Source organism: Balaenoptera ricei, chromosome 21, assembly GCF_028023285.1.
Source record: "Balaenoptera ricei isolate mBalRic1 chromosome 21, mBalRic1.hap2, whole genome shotgun sequence".
Taxonomy (NCBI): domain Eukaryota; kingdom Metazoa; phylum Chordata; class Mammalia; order Artiodactyla; family Balaenopteridae; genus Balaenoptera; species Balaenoptera ricei.
Genome location: NC_082659.1, coordinates 31686379 through 31705825, shown reverse-complemented (window position 1 = coordinate 31705825; position 19447 = coordinate 31686379). Strand labels below are relative to the sequence as shown.

Sequence of the window (19447 nt, the reverse complement as noted above, 5' to 3'; positions counted from 1 at the left end):
TTTTCTATTTCTTCAAGATTTAGTCTTGGTCAGTTGTATGTTTTGGGGATTTTATTCATTTTTTTCTGGGTTATCTAATTTGTTGGTGTATAATTGTTTGTAATAGTCTATAACAATCCTTTGTGTTTTTTTAATGTATACATTTCCATATATTGGTAAGTTCACCAACTGTTATTAATTTCCAGTTTCATACCATTGTTTTTGGAAAAGATATTTTCTATGACTTCAATCTTCTTAAATTTACTAAGACTTGTTTTATGCTGTATCGTAAGATTTACCCTGGAGAATGTTCCATGTGTGCTTGAGAAGAATGTGTGTTAAGCTGTGGTTGAGTGGAATATTCTGTATGTCTGTTAGGTTTTTGTTTATGGTTACCATGAGACTTACATAAAACATCTTATATATGTAACAGTTTATTTTATGCTGTTAATAATTTAACTTTGACCGCAAGCAAAACTGTACTCCTTTTCTCACCTCCTTTTATGTTTTTTATGTCACAATTTACATGTTCTTGCAGTCTGTATTCATTAAGAAATTACTGTAGGTATTGCTATTTTTAACACTGCTGTTCTTTAAACTTATACTAGAGTTATATATACTATAGTTAATATGCCACCATATCACAGTTTTAGAGTATTATGAATTTGACCATATTGTTGGCCTTTAGCACTGTGTCGTATAGTTTTGTTTTCATGTTACTGATTAGCTCCTTTCATTTCAGCCTGATGAACTCCTTTCAGCATTTCTTGTAAGGCAGGTTTAGTGGCGATCAATTCCCTTAGGTTTTATGTATTAGAGAAAGTCTTTATCTTACCATAATTTCTGAAGGACAACTTTGCTGGGTAGAATGTTCTTGGTTGGCAGTTTGTTTCTTCCAGAACTTCGAATATATCATCCTGTTCTTTGCTGGCCTGCAAGGTCTCTGCTGAGAAATCTGCTAATAGCCTATGGGTGTTCTGTTTTATGAGACAAAATTTTTCTCGTGCTGCTTAAAAATTCTCTTTGTCTTGATTTTAAATAGTTTTGTTATAGTGTGCCTTGGAGAAGCTCATTTTGGGATGAAATTTTGGGGCACTCTATGAACTTCATGAACTTGAATATACAGATCTCTCCACAGATTTGAGATGTTCTCAGCCATTATTTCCTTTTCATAAATTGAGGTATAGTTAATTTACAATATTGTATTAGTTTCAAGTGCACAACAAAGTGATTCAGTGATACATATATATTCTTTTACAGATTCTTTTCCATTATAGGTTATTACAAGGTATTGAATATAGTTCCCTGTGCTATACAGTAGATTCTTGTCGTTTACCTGTTTTACATATAGTAGTGTATATTTGTTAATCCCCAAATCCTACTTCATCTCCCCCTGCTCACTATTCCCGTTGGTAACCATAAGTTTGTTTTCTATGTCTTTGAGTCTATTTCTTTTTGTAAATAACTTCATTTGTATCCTTTTTTTAGATTCCACATATAAGTGATATCATGTGATATTTGTCTTGTCTGATTTACTTCACTTAATATGATAATCTCTAGGTCCACCCATGTTGCTGCCAATAGCATTATTTCATTTTTTATGGCTGAGGAATATTCTAGTGTGTGTGTGTATGTGTGTGTATTTGTGTGTGTGTGTATTTGTGTGTGTGTGTATATGTCACATCTTCTTTATCCATTCATCTGTTGATGGACATTTAGGGGTTGCTTCCATGTCTTGGCTATTATAAATAGTGCTGCTGTGAACATTAGGGTGCATATGAACATTAGGATGCATTTTGAATTTTGGTTTTCTCCAGATATATGCCCAGGAGTGGGATTGCAGGATCATATGGTCACTCTATTTTTACTTTTGTATGGAGCCTCCATACTGTTCTCCGTAGTGGCTGCACCAATTTACATTCCTACCAAGAGTGTAGGAGGGTTCTCTTTTCTCCACACCCTCTCCAGCATTTATTATTTGAAGACTTTTTAATGATGGCCATTCTGACTGGTGTGAGGTGATACCCCATTGCACTTTTGATTTGCATTTCTCTAATATTTAGCAATGTTGAGCAGCCTTTCATGTGGCTGTTGGCCAACTGTATGTCTTCTTTGGAGAAATGTCTATTTAGGACTTCTGCCCATTTTTTAATTGGGTTGTTTTCTTTTTTTAATATTAAGGTGTATGAGCTGTTTGTGTATTTTGGAAATTAAGCCCTTGTCTGTGGCATCATTTGCAAACATTTTCTCCCATTATGTTGGTTGTCTTTTCATTTTGTTTATGGTTTCCTTTGCTGTGCAAAAGCTTTTAAGTTTAATTAGGTCCCATTTGTTTATTTTTGTTTTTATTTCCATTACTCTAGGAGATGGATCTGAAAAGACATTGTTTTGATTTATGTCAGAGTGTTGCGCCTATGTTTTCCTCTAGGAGTTTCATAGTATCTGGTCTTACATTTAGGTCTTTAATCCATTTTGAGTATATTTTTGTATATGGTGTTAGAGAATGTTCTAATTTTATTCTTTTACATGTAGCTGTCAAGTTTTTCAATGAGCACCACTTATTGAAGAGACTGTGTTTTTTCTTGCCTCCTTTGTTGTAGATTAATTGACCATAGAGGAGTGAGTTTATTTCTGAGCTCTCTATCCTGTTCCAGTGATCTATATTTCTGTTTTTGTGCCAGTACCATACTATTTTGATTACTGTAGCTTTGTAGTATAGTCTGAAGCCAGGGAGCTGGATTCCTCCATCTGCGTTCTTCTTTCTCAAGATTGTTGAGGCTGTTCTGGGTCTTCTGTGTTTCCATACAAATTAAAAAAAATTTTCTTCTAGTTCTTTGAAAAATGCCATTGGTATTTTGATAGGGATTGCATTGAATTTATAGATTGCCTTAGGTAGAATGGTCATTTTAACAGTATTGATTCTTCCAGTCCATATCATTCCATCTGTTTGTGTCATCTTCAGTTTTGTTCACCAGCATCTTATAGTTTTCTGAGTACAGGTCTTTTGCCTCCTTAGGTAGGTTTATTCCTAGGTTCTTTTTTTTTTTTTTTTTTTGATGTGATGGGAAATGGGATTGATTCCTTAATTTCTCTTTCTGATAGTTTGTTGTTAGTATATATACATGCAACAGCTTTCTGTATATTATTTTTGTATCCAGCAACTTTACCAAATTCATTGATGAACTCTAGGAGTTTGTTGGTAGTCTCTTTAGGATTTTCTATGTGTCGTATCATGTCATCTGCAAACAGTGACAGTTTTACTTCTTTTCCAATTTGGATTCCTTTTATTTCTTTTTCTTGTCTGATTGCTGTGGCTAAGACTTCCAAAACTATGTTGAATATAAGTGGTGAGAGTGGGCATCCTTGTCTTATTTTTGATCTTAGATGGAATGCTTTCAGCTTTTCACTGTTGAGTATGATGTTAGCTATGTGTTTGTCATACGTGGCCTTTATTATGTTGAGGTGTGTTCCATCTGTGCCCACTTTCTGAAGAGTTTTTATCATAAATGGATGTTCAGTTTTATTAAAAGCTTTTTCTGCATCTATTGAGATGATCATATGGTTTTTATTTTTCAACTTGTTAATATAGTGTATCACATTGATTGAATTGCAGATATTGAAAAATCCTTGCATCCCTGGGCTAAATCCCACTTGATCATGGTGTATGATCCTTTTAATGCATTTCTGGAGTCAGTTTGCTAGTATTTTGTTAAGGATTTTTACATCTATGTTTGTCTTGGCAGATGATCGATAATTAGTGCTTGATTATTAATCTGTCTTCATTTTTAGATGGTTCTTGTTCTTACATCTACTAGATATCTCATTACTAAATTCCATCAATAATCAGTGCCTATTTTTGCTCAGTGCTCCCAAGCTAACTTCTGAATTTTATGTCCATTGCTGTAATTCCAGTGCATAGATTAATACCTGGCACAATATAGTTGATCAATAATTGAATAAATGAACAATGAAAGGATCTTTTACCACTGTACTTTGCTTTTGCAAGCAGCTCATATGTCTGTCTCCAAAGCGAGGATTTGAATGTTATATTAGTTAGCAATCTTTTCTCCACATTAATAGACTGCCTGAAGAAAAGGGATTAAATATTAGGGATTTATTTTGCATGTGTATTAAAAAAAGATGAGATGCTTTTAGAATTTGATCATTGACTTCCATCATTGTCAAGTTTCTGGACTTGATGACTTCCCCATCATTCTCTTGACTTTCCCCTTTGTGATGACCTGGTAGTTTCTTTGTTCAAAGATAGGGAAAGGGGGCTTATATAGTTCTACTTATCTCTTTTACAAGAAAGAACAATCTTTTCCAGAAGTCCTTAGCATAACTTCCCTCAGGACCACTGGCCATGATTGGGCCACATGCCCAGGATCTGGCTGCAAAGGAGTTTTAGAAAGGTAATATCTGGCATTTTTCAGTCTTTATGATGGGAGCTGGTTTCTTATAGCAAGAAGTAGAGTGTAAGAATATTTTAGATCAAGACATGAGTTATGAAAAATATTTATTGTAAAACAAACAAACAAAAAAATAGTGCAAGCATGATGGTAAAGGGAATCTGATTCTCAGCTTTGTGTCAAGGAGTCATGATGGGATTGTGGAGACTGTGGCAACCTGGAGAAAGTACATCATATTTAAGGAAGGCAGATGATTCTCAGTTCTCCCCAAATTATGAAACCTGAGCTGCCCATCATGAAAACAATGCTATGTGAAATACCAAGATGTGCAAAGCATCAAAGAGGAAGATCTAAGTAAGTTATATGAGCAGGTGGCTAAAAGTCCTAAGCCATCTGCTAATCCTTTCTCAATGCATTTCTATGGCTTTATGGGAAGTTTGCTGTAACTAGTTGCTGGAGGAAGAAAAAATTAAAAAATTAAGGCCTGGTGCAGATGAGTCTGCTCAGTATTTGACACCACTTGGAAGTGGATTCCCTCTGCATGATTGTAACCTCTCTCAGAGGTGTTTTTGAAAAATGATGTAGGAAAATTCTCTTACTGTGTAGAATTCTAGCAGTGTATGTGGTTTTCTACTTTGTCCGAAAGAGAGGAATTCAGAGGCAGTATTGATATTTGACAGTGGCTAATCATGTGCAATTAATTAGGACTTGAAAAAATAATATTAAAAAATTGATGACAAGAAGTTCTGGAGAAGATGTATGTGGTTGTGCCTGTCAGGTAGAGCATGGAATGTGAAGATATTTGTGTTGCATGTAAAGTTCAACACAGGGCATGCCACATAGAGGAGGCTATGTATAATCAGATAAATAACATTATCTGTCCTGTGAATGCTAGCATTTTTCTCCAGGTACCCTAGTACTTTCATAGCGAACCCATGTACAAAGAGTTTATGGCTGCAGGGATGGAGACAATGTGTGGGTTCAAAAATAGAATTTCCCTCAGCAAGATGATCTGATTACTTTTGTTGCTTGGTTAACAACCATGGGCTAAGTCAACAGCAATGGGCCAAAATTCAGATTCTGATATAGCACAATGCTATGACAGACTGGCCAGCCACTGTGCCAACTTGATGACATTAGATCTCTCCCAACATATAAAGGGCAGCATATAACATATAAATTTCCTCTCACTGGAACAGAGACATAATGTGGATATGGATTTACCTTTCAGATATCATATTTCTACTAGCAGCATTAACCATGAACTTTTAAAAATTGGGATATAATTGTATAAAGTGAACTTCATAGATCTGAAGTGTATATTTTGATGTAATCCTCACTTCAATTAAAGAGTAGAAAATTTTCATCAGCTCAGTAAGTTCCTTTCTATCTCTTTTCAGTCAGTTCCTTTAAGGCAATAACGGTTATCTTTCCTATTATCATACATTAATTTTACCTGTTCTTGAACTTCATATAAATGAAGTATTTCATCGTATGAATATTCTACAAATAGTTTTTATATTCTCATATTTATGGACATTTGGATTGTTTCTAGTTTTTTTTTTCTATTATGAATAGAGGTGTTATGAGGCTTCATATATAAGTATTTTTGTAAATATATGTTTTTGTTTCTCCTGAGTAAAGATTTTGGAGTGGAACTGCTGTTTTAAGAGTAGCTGTATGCTTAATTTTATGAGAAACCTGCTCACGGTTTTCTAAAGTCATTATACTACTTCTTATATCTATCAGCAACATGAGAACTTCAGTTGCTCCATGTTCTTGGTGACATTTGATGTTGTGAATCTTTTTAATTTTAGTCATTGTATTGGTTGTAAAATGGTAGTTGATTCTGGCTTTAATTTGCATTTTTATCATGATTGATATCAAAGATGTTGAGCACATTATTTGGTGCTTATTGACTACATATATGATATATGGAATATATATATTTTCCGTTTGTAGTGTTTGTTCACATCTTTGCCCATTTTTAATTGGGTTTTTGCCTTTTTATTATTTATGTGTGTAATTTATACATTCTATATTCAAGTGCATTTTAAGATATAGGTATTGTATTTTTTTCCCAATATGCAGTTTCCCATATACATTTTTAATGGTGATTTTTGATAAGAAAACTTTAATTTTGAAGAAGTTTAGTTCATCAAATTTTTTCTATAGTTTTTCTAAGAAGTATTTGCCTACTCCAAAGTCATCCACTTATTTTCCTGTTTTTCTCTGAGGTTTTGATTTAACTTTTATTTTTTAATTTTAATTAATTAATTTATTTAAACTTTTCAAAAATTTTTATTGGAGTGTAGTTGATTTACAGCGTTCTGTTAGTTTCACATGTACCACAGAGTGAATCTGTTATACGTATATGTATATCTACTCTTTTTTAGATTCTTTTCCCATATGTGCTATTACAGAGTATGGAGTAGAGTTCCTTGTGCTATTCAGTAGGTCCTTATTAGTTACCTACTTTATATATAGTGGTGTGTATATGTCTATCCCAATCTTCCAGTTTATCCCTCCCCTGCCCCTTACACCCTGGAAACCATAAGTTTATTTTCTACATCTGTAACTCTATTTCTGTTTTGTAGATAAGTTCATTTATAACCTCTTCTTAGATTCCATATATAAGTGATATCATATGACATTTGTCTTTCTGTGTCTGACCCACTTCACTCAGTATGACAGTCTCTAGGTCCATCCTTGTTGCTGGAAATGACATTATTTTGTTCTTTTTTATGGCTGAGTAATATTCCATTGTATATATGTACCACATCTTCTTTATCCATTCCTCTGTTGATGGACATTTAGGTTGCTTCCATGTCCTGGCTATTGTGAATAGTGTGCTGCAGTGAACATTGGGGTGCGTGTATCTTTTTGAATTATGGTTTTCTCCAGATATATGCCCAGGACTGGTATTGCTGGATCATATGGTAGCTCTATTTTCGGTTTTTTAAGGAACCTCCATACTGTTCTCCATAGTGGCTGTACCAGTTTTCATTCCCACCAACAGTGTAGGAGGGTTCCCTTTTCTCCAAACCCTCTCCAGCACTTATTGTTTGTAGATTTTTGATGATGGCCATTTTGACCTGTGTGTGGTGATACCTCATTGTAGTTTTGATTTGTATATCTATAATAATTACTGATATTGAGCATCTTTTCATGTGCTTTTTAACCATCTGTATGTCTTCTTTGGAGAAATATCTATTTAGATCTTCCACCCATTTTTTGATTGGGTTGTTTTTTTTTTCCTGATATTGAGCTGCCTGAGGTGTTTGTATGTTTTAGAGATTAATCCCTTGTTGGTGGCTTCATTTGCAAATATATTCTCCCATTCTGAGGGTTGTCTTTTACTTTTGTTTATCATTTCCTTTGCTGTGCAAAAGCTTTTAAGTTTAATTGGGTCCCATTTGTTTATTTTTGTTTTTATTTCCATTACTCTAGGAGGTGGGTTGAAAAAGATCTTGCTGCGATTTATGTCAGAGAGTGTTCTCCCTATGTTTTCCTCAAAAGTTTTATAGTATCTGGCCTTACATTTAGGTCTTTAATCCATTTTGAGTTTATTTTTGTGTATGGTGTTAGGGTGTGTTCTAATTTCATTCTTTTACATATAGCTGTCCAGCTTTCCCAGCACGACTTATTGAAGAGACTGTCTTTTCTTCACTGTATATTCTTGCCTCGTTTGTTGTAGATTAGGTGAGCATAAGTGTGTGGATTTATTTCTGGACTTTCTATCCTGTTCTATTGATCTATATTTCTGTTCTTGTACCAGTACCACACTGTTTTGATGACTGTAGCTTTGTAGTATAGTCTGAAGTCAGGGAGCCTGATTCCTCCAGCTTTGTTTTTCTTTCTCAAGATTGCTTTGGACATTCAGGGTCTTTCCTGTTTCCATACAAATTGTAAAATGTTTTGCTCTAATTCTGTGAAAAATGCCTTCGATAATTTGAAAGGGATTGCATTGAACCTGTAGCTTGCTTTGGGTAGGATAGTCATTTTCACAATATTGATTCTTCCAATCCAAGAACATGGTATATCTCTCCATCTGTTTGTATCATCTTCTATTTCTTTCATCAGTATCTTATAGTTTTTGGAGTACAGGTCTCTTGCCTCCTTAGGTAAGTTTATACCTAGGCAATTTGTTCTTTTTGATGCGTTAGTAAATGGGATTGTTTTCTTGATATCTCTTTCTGATCTTTTGTTGTTAGTGTATAGGTGTGCAACAGATTTCTTTATATTAGTTTTGTATCCTGCAACTTTACCTAATTCATTGATGAGCTCTAGTAGTTTTCTGGTAACATCTTTAGGGTGTTCTATGTATACTATCATGTCATCTGCAAACAGTGGCAGTTTTACTTCTTTTCCAAGTTGTGTTCCTTTTACTTCTTTTCCTTCTCTGGTTGCTGTGGCTAGGACTTCCAAAACTATGTGGAATAAAAGTGGCGAGAGTGGACATCCTTGACTTGTTCCTGATCTTAGAGGAAATGCTTTCTGCTTTTCACCATGGAGAATGATGTTTGCTGTGGGTTTGTCATATATGGTCTTTATTATGTTGAGGTAGGTCCCCTCTCTCCCCACATTCTGGAGAGTTTTTTTTTAAATCATAAATCAGTGTTGTATTTTGTCAAAAGTCCTTTCTGCATCTATTGAGATGATCATATGGTTTTTATTCTTCAATTTGTTGATGGGGTGTATCACACTGATTGATCTGCGGATATTGAAAAATCCTTTCATCCCTAGGGTAAATTCCGCTTGATCATGGTGTATGATCCTTTTAATGTGGTGTTGGATTCTGTTTGCTAGTATTTTGTTGAGGATTTTTGTGTCTATGTTCATCAGTGATATGGGTCTGTAATTTTCTTTTTTTGTGATATCTTTGTCTGGTTTTGGTATCAGGATGATAGTGGCCTCTTAGAATGAGCTTGGCAGTGTTCCTTCCTATGCAATTTTTTGGAAGAGTTTCAGAAGGGTAGGTGTTAACTCTTCTCTAAATGTTTGATAGAATTTGCCTGTGAAGTCATCTGGCCCTTGCCTTTTTTTTGTTGGAAGATTTTTTTTTTTCCAGCAAAAGATTTCACATATTTATTACTGAGCTACACAGTGAGCAGTGGTGAGGAAAGATCAAGAAAAGAGGAGAGGGCCACTCCATTTTTCCCATCAAACACAGGCAGCTGTTCCGGACACTAGTGATGTTCTGATATGGTAAGACGCAATTGACCTTGATGGCATAAATGTGTGACACTTCACGTGAGGTTCCTTATAGACCCAGCTTAGTTCTTCTCCAATGTCTTCTCTTGGAGTTGTATCTGATTTTCTTACCAGTTTTTATTCAAATCCATTGGGGAATGGGATGATTCTGCTTTTGTTTTTGGCCAGGAATCGCTTGATCCTGAAAGTCTTGTGAGAAGACATGGCGAGGAGCAAATTCAACCACACATAGGATGGCAAACAAGAGAAGAGAGGAGGAAGTGAGTGGAAGAACATATTTAGAAGGCCTGTTGGAAGATTTTTAATCACAGTTTCAATTTCAGTACTTGTGATTAGTCTGTTCATATTTTTTATTTCTTCCTGGTTCAATCTTGGAAGGTTGTATCTTTCTAAGAATTTGTCCATTTCTTCTAGGTTGTCCATTTTATTGGGGTATGGTTAGTTGCTTGTAGTAGTCTCTTATGATCCTTTGTATTCTGTGGTGTCCATTATGACTTCTCCTTTTTCATTTTATTGACTTGAGTCCTCTCCCCTTTTTCTTTATGAGTCTGGCTAAAGGTTTATCAATTTTGCTTATCTTTTCAAAGAACCAGCTTTCAGTTTCATTGGTCTTTGCTATTGGTTTTTTTGGTCTCTATTTCATTTATTTCTGCTCTGATCTTTATGATTTCTTTCCTTCTACTAACTTTGGGTTTTGTTTGTTCTTCTTTCTCTAGTTGCTTTAGGTGTAAGGTTAGGTTGTTTATTTGAGATTTTTCTTGTTTCTTGAGGTGAGATTGTATTGCTGTAAACTTCCTTCTTAGAACTGCTTTTGCTGCATTCCATAGGTTTTGGATGGTCGTGTTTTTGTTGTCATTTGTCTCTAGGTATTTTTAGATTTCCTCTTTGATTTCTTCAGTGATCCACTGATTACTTAGTAACATATTGTTTAGCCTCCATGTGTTTGTGGTTTTTATAGTTTCTTTTCCTGTATTTAATTTCTAATCTCATAGCATTGTGGTCAGGAAGCATACTTGATATGATTTCAGTTTTCTTAAATTTACCAAGGCTTGATTTGTGACTCAAGATCTGATCTATCCTGGAGAATGTTCTATGTGCACTTGAGAAGAAAATGTATACTGCTGCTTTCAGATGGAATGTCCTGTAAATATCAATTAATCTCTCTGATCTAATGTTTCATTTAAGGCTTGTGTTTTCTTATTAATATTCTGTCTGGATGATCTGTCCTTTGGTGTAAGTGCGATGTTAAAGTCCCCCATAATTATCGTGTTACTGTCGATTTTCCCTTTTATGGCTTAACATTTGCCTTATATATTGAGCTGCATGTTAAGTGCATCTATATTTACAACTGTTACATCTTCTTCAGTTGATCCCTTGATCATTATGTAGTGTCCTTCCTTGTCTCTTGTAACAGTCTTTATTTTAAAGTCTATTTTGTCTGATATGAGTACTGCTACTCCAGCTTTCTTTTCATTTCCATTTGCCCCTCACTTTCAGTCTGTATGTGTCCCTAGGTCTGAAATGGCTCTCTTGTAGACAGTGTATATATGGGTCTTGTTTTTGTATTTATTCAGCCAGTCTGTGTCTGTTGGTTGTAACATTTAATTCATTTACATTTAAGGTAATTATCAATATGTATGTTTTTATTGCCATTTTCTTAATTGTTTTGTGTTTGTTTTTGTAGGTCTTTTTTCTTCCCTTCATCTTGTGTTCTCTTCTCTCTTCTCCTTAGAGTTTTCCCTCTAAGGACTCAAAATTATCATAAATAAAGCTCCAGAGTTTTGGGCAGCTATGTTTTTGACCATGTGGAAAAAGATGGGCCTCAATGAGACAGAAAAATGAAGCTGGAGTATAAACTTAAATGAAAACAAGAGGTAGAGAGATAAGCTTTACTTACATTTCTTCCTTGAGTGCCAATATAATAAATATTTCATTTAATCTGTCTCTTGTTATTCTCATAATTAGTGATGAATTTCCTGGACTTCTTTGAAAATAGTTATTTCTCCATTATTTCAGCTGGTGTTAGAGTAATAATCTATAGTTTATTGGAGATGGAAAAGAATTATATAGCTCAAGTGGCTTCAGATTGTATAAGTAAATTTATGCTTATTTATCTTAAATATCTCTTAGGACTGTTTTAGGAGCCATGAGGAAAAAATTTCAGCTCTTACTTATCATGAATTTGTGGAAATTTTTAATTGGTTCTATCTACAAGTTATTTGAAAAATATAGAATTGATATTGCCTCTTTGAATAAAAAATATTTAGAAGGCCACAAAACAGAAACTAATGAAATTAGTGAGGTGACATTGGAAACATAATTTGGGAGAGATCACTAAGGAGTTTGTTTCAAATGTTAATCTTTAAAAATCTCTATTGCTTCAAATAGAATAGGTATAATTCCTATTGGAGGTTTTGATTTTGGTTGTCAAACTCCATAAGAAAGACAGATCATGGAATATGTTCCCCAAGGTGTTGATTTTTTTCATTCATTCAATAAATATTTATTTATCACCTTAATTGGGTAAGGCATTCTTCTAGGACTGGAAACCCAGTGATGGGAAAGGCAAAAAAAAAAGATTCCTATTCTTATGGAGGTTATATTACAGTGAAGGGTTCAGGCATAAACAATAAAAAATTAGTAAATAAGTAAATAAATAAATGTAGTCATTTCCATTAATGGTGAATGTTATGATAACAACAACAACAAAAAATCCCCCAAACAAATCAACAACAAACAGAGTGATAGGAAAAAGACTGATGATGAAGGTGAGGCTGTTCAGATAGGGTGTTCAGAGATGGTTTCTGTGTGGAAGTGAAATTTGAGTAGAAACTTTAATATTAAGAAGAAGTCAGCCAAAAGATGATCTTAGGAAAGAGCATTTTGGGCAGAGAAATGCAGCAAATGTTATGGTTCTGAGTTAGGAATGAATTTGGTGAGGTCAAGGATGAAAAGAAGGGCAGTGTGGCTGAAAGGTAGTGAACCAGGCTGAGTAAGGACCATGGCAAGAAAATTGGATTTTATTCTTAATGTAACGGGAAACCACTAGAGATATTTAAGTAAGAGGCTGATGTATTTTTATTTTTTAAAAAGATCACTCTGACTTACGATATGCGGAATGTACTATGGAGAGTTGAAGTGGGGAGTCGTTTAGAAGCTATGGTAGCATATTAGAAGAGAACTGATGATAGCACAGGCTAGAGTGGTGGCTGTGCAGAAGATGAGAAGTGGTCATGCTCAGGCTGTATTTAGGGGCAGTGTCCGTAATACTTGGATTAGATGGTGGAGGCAGGTAGTGAGGGGGGAAAAAGAAATCAAGAATTCTTCCTAAGCTTTGGCCTGAACATTGGTTGACTAATGGTCCTATAAAGAAGCCTAGGGTGTAAAACAGAATTTGGTTTTAGGATATGTTAAGTTGCAAATGCCTATTAGTCATGAGATGAGGTGAGAAAGATGTCAGGTTATGAAAGGTAAAACTTTAGCTAACATTTCAGTGGCTCCCTTTATTACAGTTGAGATGGGGTGGCCTTCTAGTCCATCTAACTGGAAACGTAAACTAGTCGTCTCTAATAGTGGTCAAGGGAGTATAACCTCAAACTCCCTACTCTGCAGTGCTATTTATGAGTCTTGCCTAAATTACTTGCAATAGTTTTCCAGTACCCACATTTACCGACCTAGTACCAGCCATGCACATCTGTCTATGAAAGTCCATCTACTATTTTGTGGTACCTCATAGCATTTGATAATAGGTTAGAGAGAATCTAAATACACTATTTGGACTATGGAAGGGCAAATTCTCTTACTTTGTAGACTTGGTCAGTATACTGGACTTAAGGAAATATTTGACATGTGATTTCACATTTTCAAAGTGTTGCCCTTTTGGTGTTTCCATATCACCTTGGAAAACCCAGACTGAGCTGAGAGAAAGTCTCTAACACTAATGAGAGAGGTATTCAAGGGAGAAATTAAATACAGGGCTCATTGGTACCTTTAGAAGCACTATCTGAATGAGTAAAAATTGGCCTGGATGAAGAGCATTCCTAACCTGGTATTCTCAGATTCACAACTGAGCTAATAAACATTGTGAATACTCAGAAATACCATTACCTGTCCTCACGGTATGTATACAAGCACCTTTAATGGACCAATGTGTAAAATTGGTGGAAAGAAATAGAATTAGGAGAAGGTAAAAAATTAAAGGGAATAGTGGGGAAAATGTAAATCATAGAAAGAGCTGGTAAATAGGAGAAACCTTCTTAATCTCAAAAGAAAATGGAGAAGGATTAGATGGGAATTAAGAGTGACTAAATAGGGGACTTCCCTGGTGGCGCAGTAGTTGAAAATCCGCCTGTCAATGCAGGGGACACAGGTTCGAGCCCTGGTCCGGGAAGATCCCACGTGCTGTGCAGCAACTAAGCCCATGCGCCACAACTACTGAGCCTGTGCTCTATAGCCTGCGAGCCTAGAGCCCGTGCTCTGCAATAAGAGAAGCCACCGCAATGAGAAGCCCGCGCACCACAGTGAAGAGTAGCCCCCGCTCGCCACAACTAGAGAAAGCCCATGTACAGCAACGAAGACCCAACGCAACCAAAAATAAATAAATAAATTAATTAATTAAAAAAAAGAGTGACTAAATAAACATCATCTTAATTAAGTTTCATAACAATCCACTGAGGTAGATATTATTACCTACTTTTGTATTTTATAGATGGGCAGTTAGACTTAGCAAGGTTCATTTTGGAGAAGGTAACTGTGCTAGGTGGAATTCTAAGATGGCCCCCAATATTCTTCTGGTGTACATTTCTTGGATAATCCCCTCTCTGAGATGAGGGAGAACCAGTGAATATATGATGGAATATCATTCCTATGATTAGATTATATAGTAATTATGAAGGAATTTTAAAGATATAATTAAGATCCATAATTAGTCAACTTTGAATTAATTAAAAGGGAGATCATTCTGAGTGGGGCCTCACCTAATAATGTGAGCCTTTAGAAGATGGAAGATGTCAGAAGATTCTCTTGCTGGCTTGGCAGAAATAAACTGCCATTGTTGTGAGAGGGCCATGTGACTAGGACCTGAGGGGCCAAGAGCAACCCCTGGCAGATAGTAAGACAATGGAGCAATGGGTGCAAAAAAATGAATTCTTCCAATGACCAGTGAGATTGGAAGAGGACTCCAGCCTCAAATGAGACTGTAACCCCAGCCAAGAACTTTATTTCAGCCTAGTGAGACCCTGCACAGAGAACCTGCTTGTGCTTTGCCAGGCTCCTGACTTACAGAAACTGTGACGTGGGTGTTTTAAGGTGCCAATATATTGGTAATTTTTTACACAATGATAAAAAAACTAATATAGTAATGAAGGAAAAATAGGTAAATTTATAGTTTGGCAATTTTGGTCCCTTCACTTCAGACTTTCTGAAGATACGAGGTTTCTTTAATGAGATTTTTTTATACACCTGGCTTTTTATAAATTCCTACTCAGAATCTAGGAGAACAAGTATAGTTTTCTTTCTCTTGTCTTCTTTCACAGAGCCCTCTCAAGGTTTACACTTCTATAGCTCTCCCCATCCTCATAATATCTTTTGTGATGGAAATGACTGAAAATGAAGTAAAAGGAGAAATAACCATGAGCGTTACTTTTCACTTTAATCATTTCTCTTTTCTTACAACGTCACTAGGAAACTTTTGAATAGATGCTAATAATAGAGAAAAAAGCATAAGAAACATAAATATATGAGGAAATTGAGGAAGATGGAAAAAAAGGAAGTTTTAATCCAAATATATTTCTAACTTTGACAGGTTCAAAAAATGCTCCATTTGCCTGCTATGAAGAAATACAGTCTCAAACTGATAGGTTTGGGAACTGTGGTAGAGAAGGAAGCAGATATAAATTTTGTGCATGGAGGTATGCTATGCAAATATTAAAGATACTTCTCTTATGTTCTGTAAGATTCTGTTTTTAGTTTTTCTCTATATATGTCATTCATTCCAGTGGTTTCAAGTATCACATGTGTATGGGAGTAAATCTGAAATCAAAATCTGTAGCCTTGGCATCTTTCTTGTGTTACAGGCTTATTAAGCCTGTATCAATGGCTTTCCTTTTTACTTTAAATGTTAGCATTAAAGTGTTACATTTTCCTTAGATATACTGCCATAAATCTAGAACCATTGTTTATTTTTACTTTTTTGTCAAAGAAAGCAATCTGATGCATTCCTAATAAATGCCTAATGCATAATAATCATATAATTTATTATGTTTGCAGGAATCTTATATGTGGCAGATTAATTTGTACCTACCCCTTTCAAACTCCTTTCCTTCGAGACGGTGCTTCTGTGATTTATGCTTTTGTGCGAAATACTGTATGTATAACTATGCACTACACAACGACGGGTAGAGAAGATCCAATGATGGTCAAAAGTGGCTCTATTTGTGATACTGGGAGGGTAAATGACTTAAAATCTATTTTTAAAAATCTAGTTTTATTAATTCCTTTAATAAATATTGCAGTTAATTACTAGTGCTTTGTAAACTTGAATATTTGGTTAAGGAGAAAATGAATAAGCTTCAATTGGTCTCTGAGGGAAATGAGAGTTGGTTGATCCCCGTTAGAATTTCAGTGTTGTGAGCAAGGAAAATCCAAGTGTTCTGGGGCTGGAGTGGGGAAGAGAGAAATCTTGGGAATACTTGTACTTGTAGTTAAATATTCCATAACATGGAAATTCACTTTTCTTCTTGGAGAAGAAAGAAGAAATCCCACTTAATCCCACTTATGTCTTTTACTCTACGGAGTTATTGCAAAGATTAAATGAGATAATAGTATAAAGTGCTTAGCACAATGCCCAGCACATAGTAAGAGCTAAATATAGGTTGGCTATTATTATTTATTGTCATTATAATTTGTTATCTATGAGACCAACCAGCCAAATCTGGAGAAAACATAGAGGGAATAAATTTACTTCAAAATCTCTACGTTCTAAAAGGAGTTGTTAGACACACCACAGAGGCCAAGAACTAATGAGAAGACTGAACACATTAAAGGCTTAAAAGGGTTAGGGTGTTGGGGTTTAGAAAGGGTTTTGTGAGGCCATTTCTCTGAAGAGTGTTGTGATTTCATGTTTGAAAGGAAATCATTTTCACATACATTATTTCATTTTAACCTTGAAACAAATCTCAAATAGTTTAGAAAAAGTATTATTGTACTCATTTAAGAAAACTGCAACTTAGGGAAGTTGATATTGCTAGAAATAAGGGAGTTGGGAATATATCCTTAATCCTCTGATTATTATACTTTATACTTAAAAGAATTAATATTTGGATGTTTAATACATTCCATAATAGAATGTTAGATATCTGTAGTATATTTTAATGAAAACTTCTAATATCTTTCTGAGGAACTCGAATAATAGTGCATATTTAGTGAAAACTCCTGATTATTGAATTGATTTTCTTCCTATGCAAACTTTCGATATGTGCAGTAATACAGAATATTATTTAAACTGTGCTCTTAGGGATGGTTTTGTTAGATTTCAGACTATTGTAATTAAAAGTGATTTTTTGATTATGATTTTTTTTATGTCAGTCTTGTTTCATTTGTTTCTCCCATTTCCCTGCCCTGAATCATTTTTTTGGACTGTTTTTAAAGAAGAATTTTAGATTCACAACAAAACGGAAAGGATGTTAGAGGGGATTTCCTAACGTGCCCTCTTGGCCCCACACAGGCATGTCTTCCCCGTTACTAACATTGCCCACCAGTGTGGTACAGTTGTTACAATTGATCAACCTACATTGACACATGCTTATCACACAAAGAAAATAGTTTACGTAAAGCTATTGTACATCCTATTAGTTTCTGACCTATATTATTTTCCTTCTCTCTTAAGAACTTCTTTTAACATGTCTTGCAAGACAGCTCTCTTAGCGAAAAATTCCCTCCATTTTTGTGTGTCTGAAAAAGTCTTTATCTCTCTTTCACTTTTGAAGGATAATTTTGCTGTATATAGAATTCTAGGTTGGGGATTTTTTTCTGTCAATACTTTAAATATTTTGCTCCACTCTTCTGACTGCCTGGTTTCTGAGGAGAAGTCAGATGTAATTCTTATCTTTGTTAATCTATAAGTAAGGCTTTAAAAAATTTTTTTGCTTTTTTCAGGATTTATTCTTTGATTTTCTGTTTGAACACAATATGCCTAGGTGTAGGGGTTTGTTAGTTTGTTTGTTTGTTTGGAATTTATCCTGCTTATTGTTATCTGAGATTCCTGGAACTGTGGTTTGGTGTCTGACATTAATTTGGGGGAAATCCTTAGTCATTATTGTTTCAAATATTTCTTCTGTTCCTTTTTCTTCTTCTTCTGGCATTTCCATTACATATATGTTATACCTTTTGTAGTTGTCCCACAGTCCTTGGATATTCTGTGTTATTTTTTTGTCTTTGTTCTTTTTGCTTTTTCATTTTCCAGGATTCTATTGATACATCCTCTAGCTCAGAGATTCTTCCCTCAGCTATGTCCATTGTACTAATAAGCCCATTAAAGGCATTTATTCATTTTTGTTACAGTGTTTTTTTTTTTTATTCCAGCATTTATTTTTATTTTTTTCTTAGGATTGCTGTCTCTCTGCTTCCATCTCCCATCTGTTCTTGCATACTGTCTACTTCATCTATTAGAGCCCTTAGCATATTAATCATAGTTGTTTTAAACTCCTGGTCTGATAATTTCAGTATCCCTGACATGTATGGTTCTGATACCTTCTCCGTTTTTCCAATTGTGTTTTTTAGCTTTTAGTATAACCTTATCTGTTTTCTTGAGAGCTGGACATGATGAACCAGATAAAAGAACTGCTGTAAATAGACCTTTAGAAATGTGGTGGTGAGGTGTTGTGGGAAGGGGAAGTGTTCTTTAGTTCTATGAACAGATCTGAGTCTTTCAGTGAACCTGTGCCTCTGGTCTGTGAACTTCACAAGTGTTTCTCATGTTTTTTCTCCTCCCTTAGATGGGACAGGATGGCTGGAGTGGGCTGGAGTTGGGTATTTCTCTTCTTACACATGGAAGGTTAGAGCTGACTGAAATTGGGTATTTCCCTTCCCCCAGATCAGTTAGGCTCTGATAAAACACCACCAGATTAGGCTCTAGTTAACTAGTTTCTCCTGAGGGCAAGCTTGCTAAGAACAGAGTGCTCTGGCTACTTCAGAATGGTTGCTTTTCCCCTCCTCCTGCCAGAATACAAGAAATTTTTTTCTCTAATATTTACTGTGAGAACCCGGTTGAGCTCCTGGATGTACATCTCACAAAACTGTGGGGCTCTCCTGGAGTTCCTAACTCTCAGAGGTGTCTGTATTGAGCCTCCAGCAATTCATCAATTACAGTTCAGACTTTCCTACCCTGGCACGGGTACCTGAGGAGGTTTCCGCTTGTGAATCTTTTCTCTGGTAAGCTGTGACTCCCTGTGTTCACTTGTCTGTCTCTCCAATTTGGGGGGCAGTGGTTTGCCCCCAAATCACTTCTTTTATGGATCCTAAAAGAGTTGTTGCTTCTTCAGTCTGTTCAACTTGTTGTTAGGATGGAGTGGCAAGTTCCAAACTCCTTAAATGGGGAACCGAATACCAGAAGCTTGAATCATTTCTTTAAAATTTATTTTAAAAAATAGACTTTATTTTTTAGGGAAGTTTTAGGTTCACATCAAAAGTTGCAGAAAGTACAGGGAGTTCCCATAACCACTTACCCCAAAGAAGTGCAGACACCTACACTATCCACAATCCTACACTATTACATCATCCTCACCCAAAGTCCATAGTTTACATTAGACTTATCAGAAAAATCCCCAAATATTTATAGCTTACACTAC

At 35.3% G+C, this 19447-nt stretch overlaps 1 protein-coding gene and 1 pseudogene across 1 annotated transcript in view; one reads left to right on the top strand and one right to left on the bottom strand.

Annotated features, from left to right (window-relative positions):
• Positions 1 to 19447, top strand: part of ADAM32 (ADAM metallopeptidase domain 32) — a 193975-nt gene that overhangs the window by 118165 nt on the left and 56363 nt on the right. The window contains exons 15-16 of the mRNA XM_059909354.1: positions 15406 to 15511; positions 15870 to 16050. Coding sequence (XP_059765337.1) covers positions 15406 to 15511; positions 15870 to 16050 — 287 coding nt within the window. The remainder of the gene's footprint in view (positions 1 to 15405; positions 15512 to 15869; positions 16051 to 19447) is intronic.
• On the bottom strand, positions 9652 to 9806 carry LOC132356644 (large ribosomal subunit protein eL39-like; annotated as a pseudogene).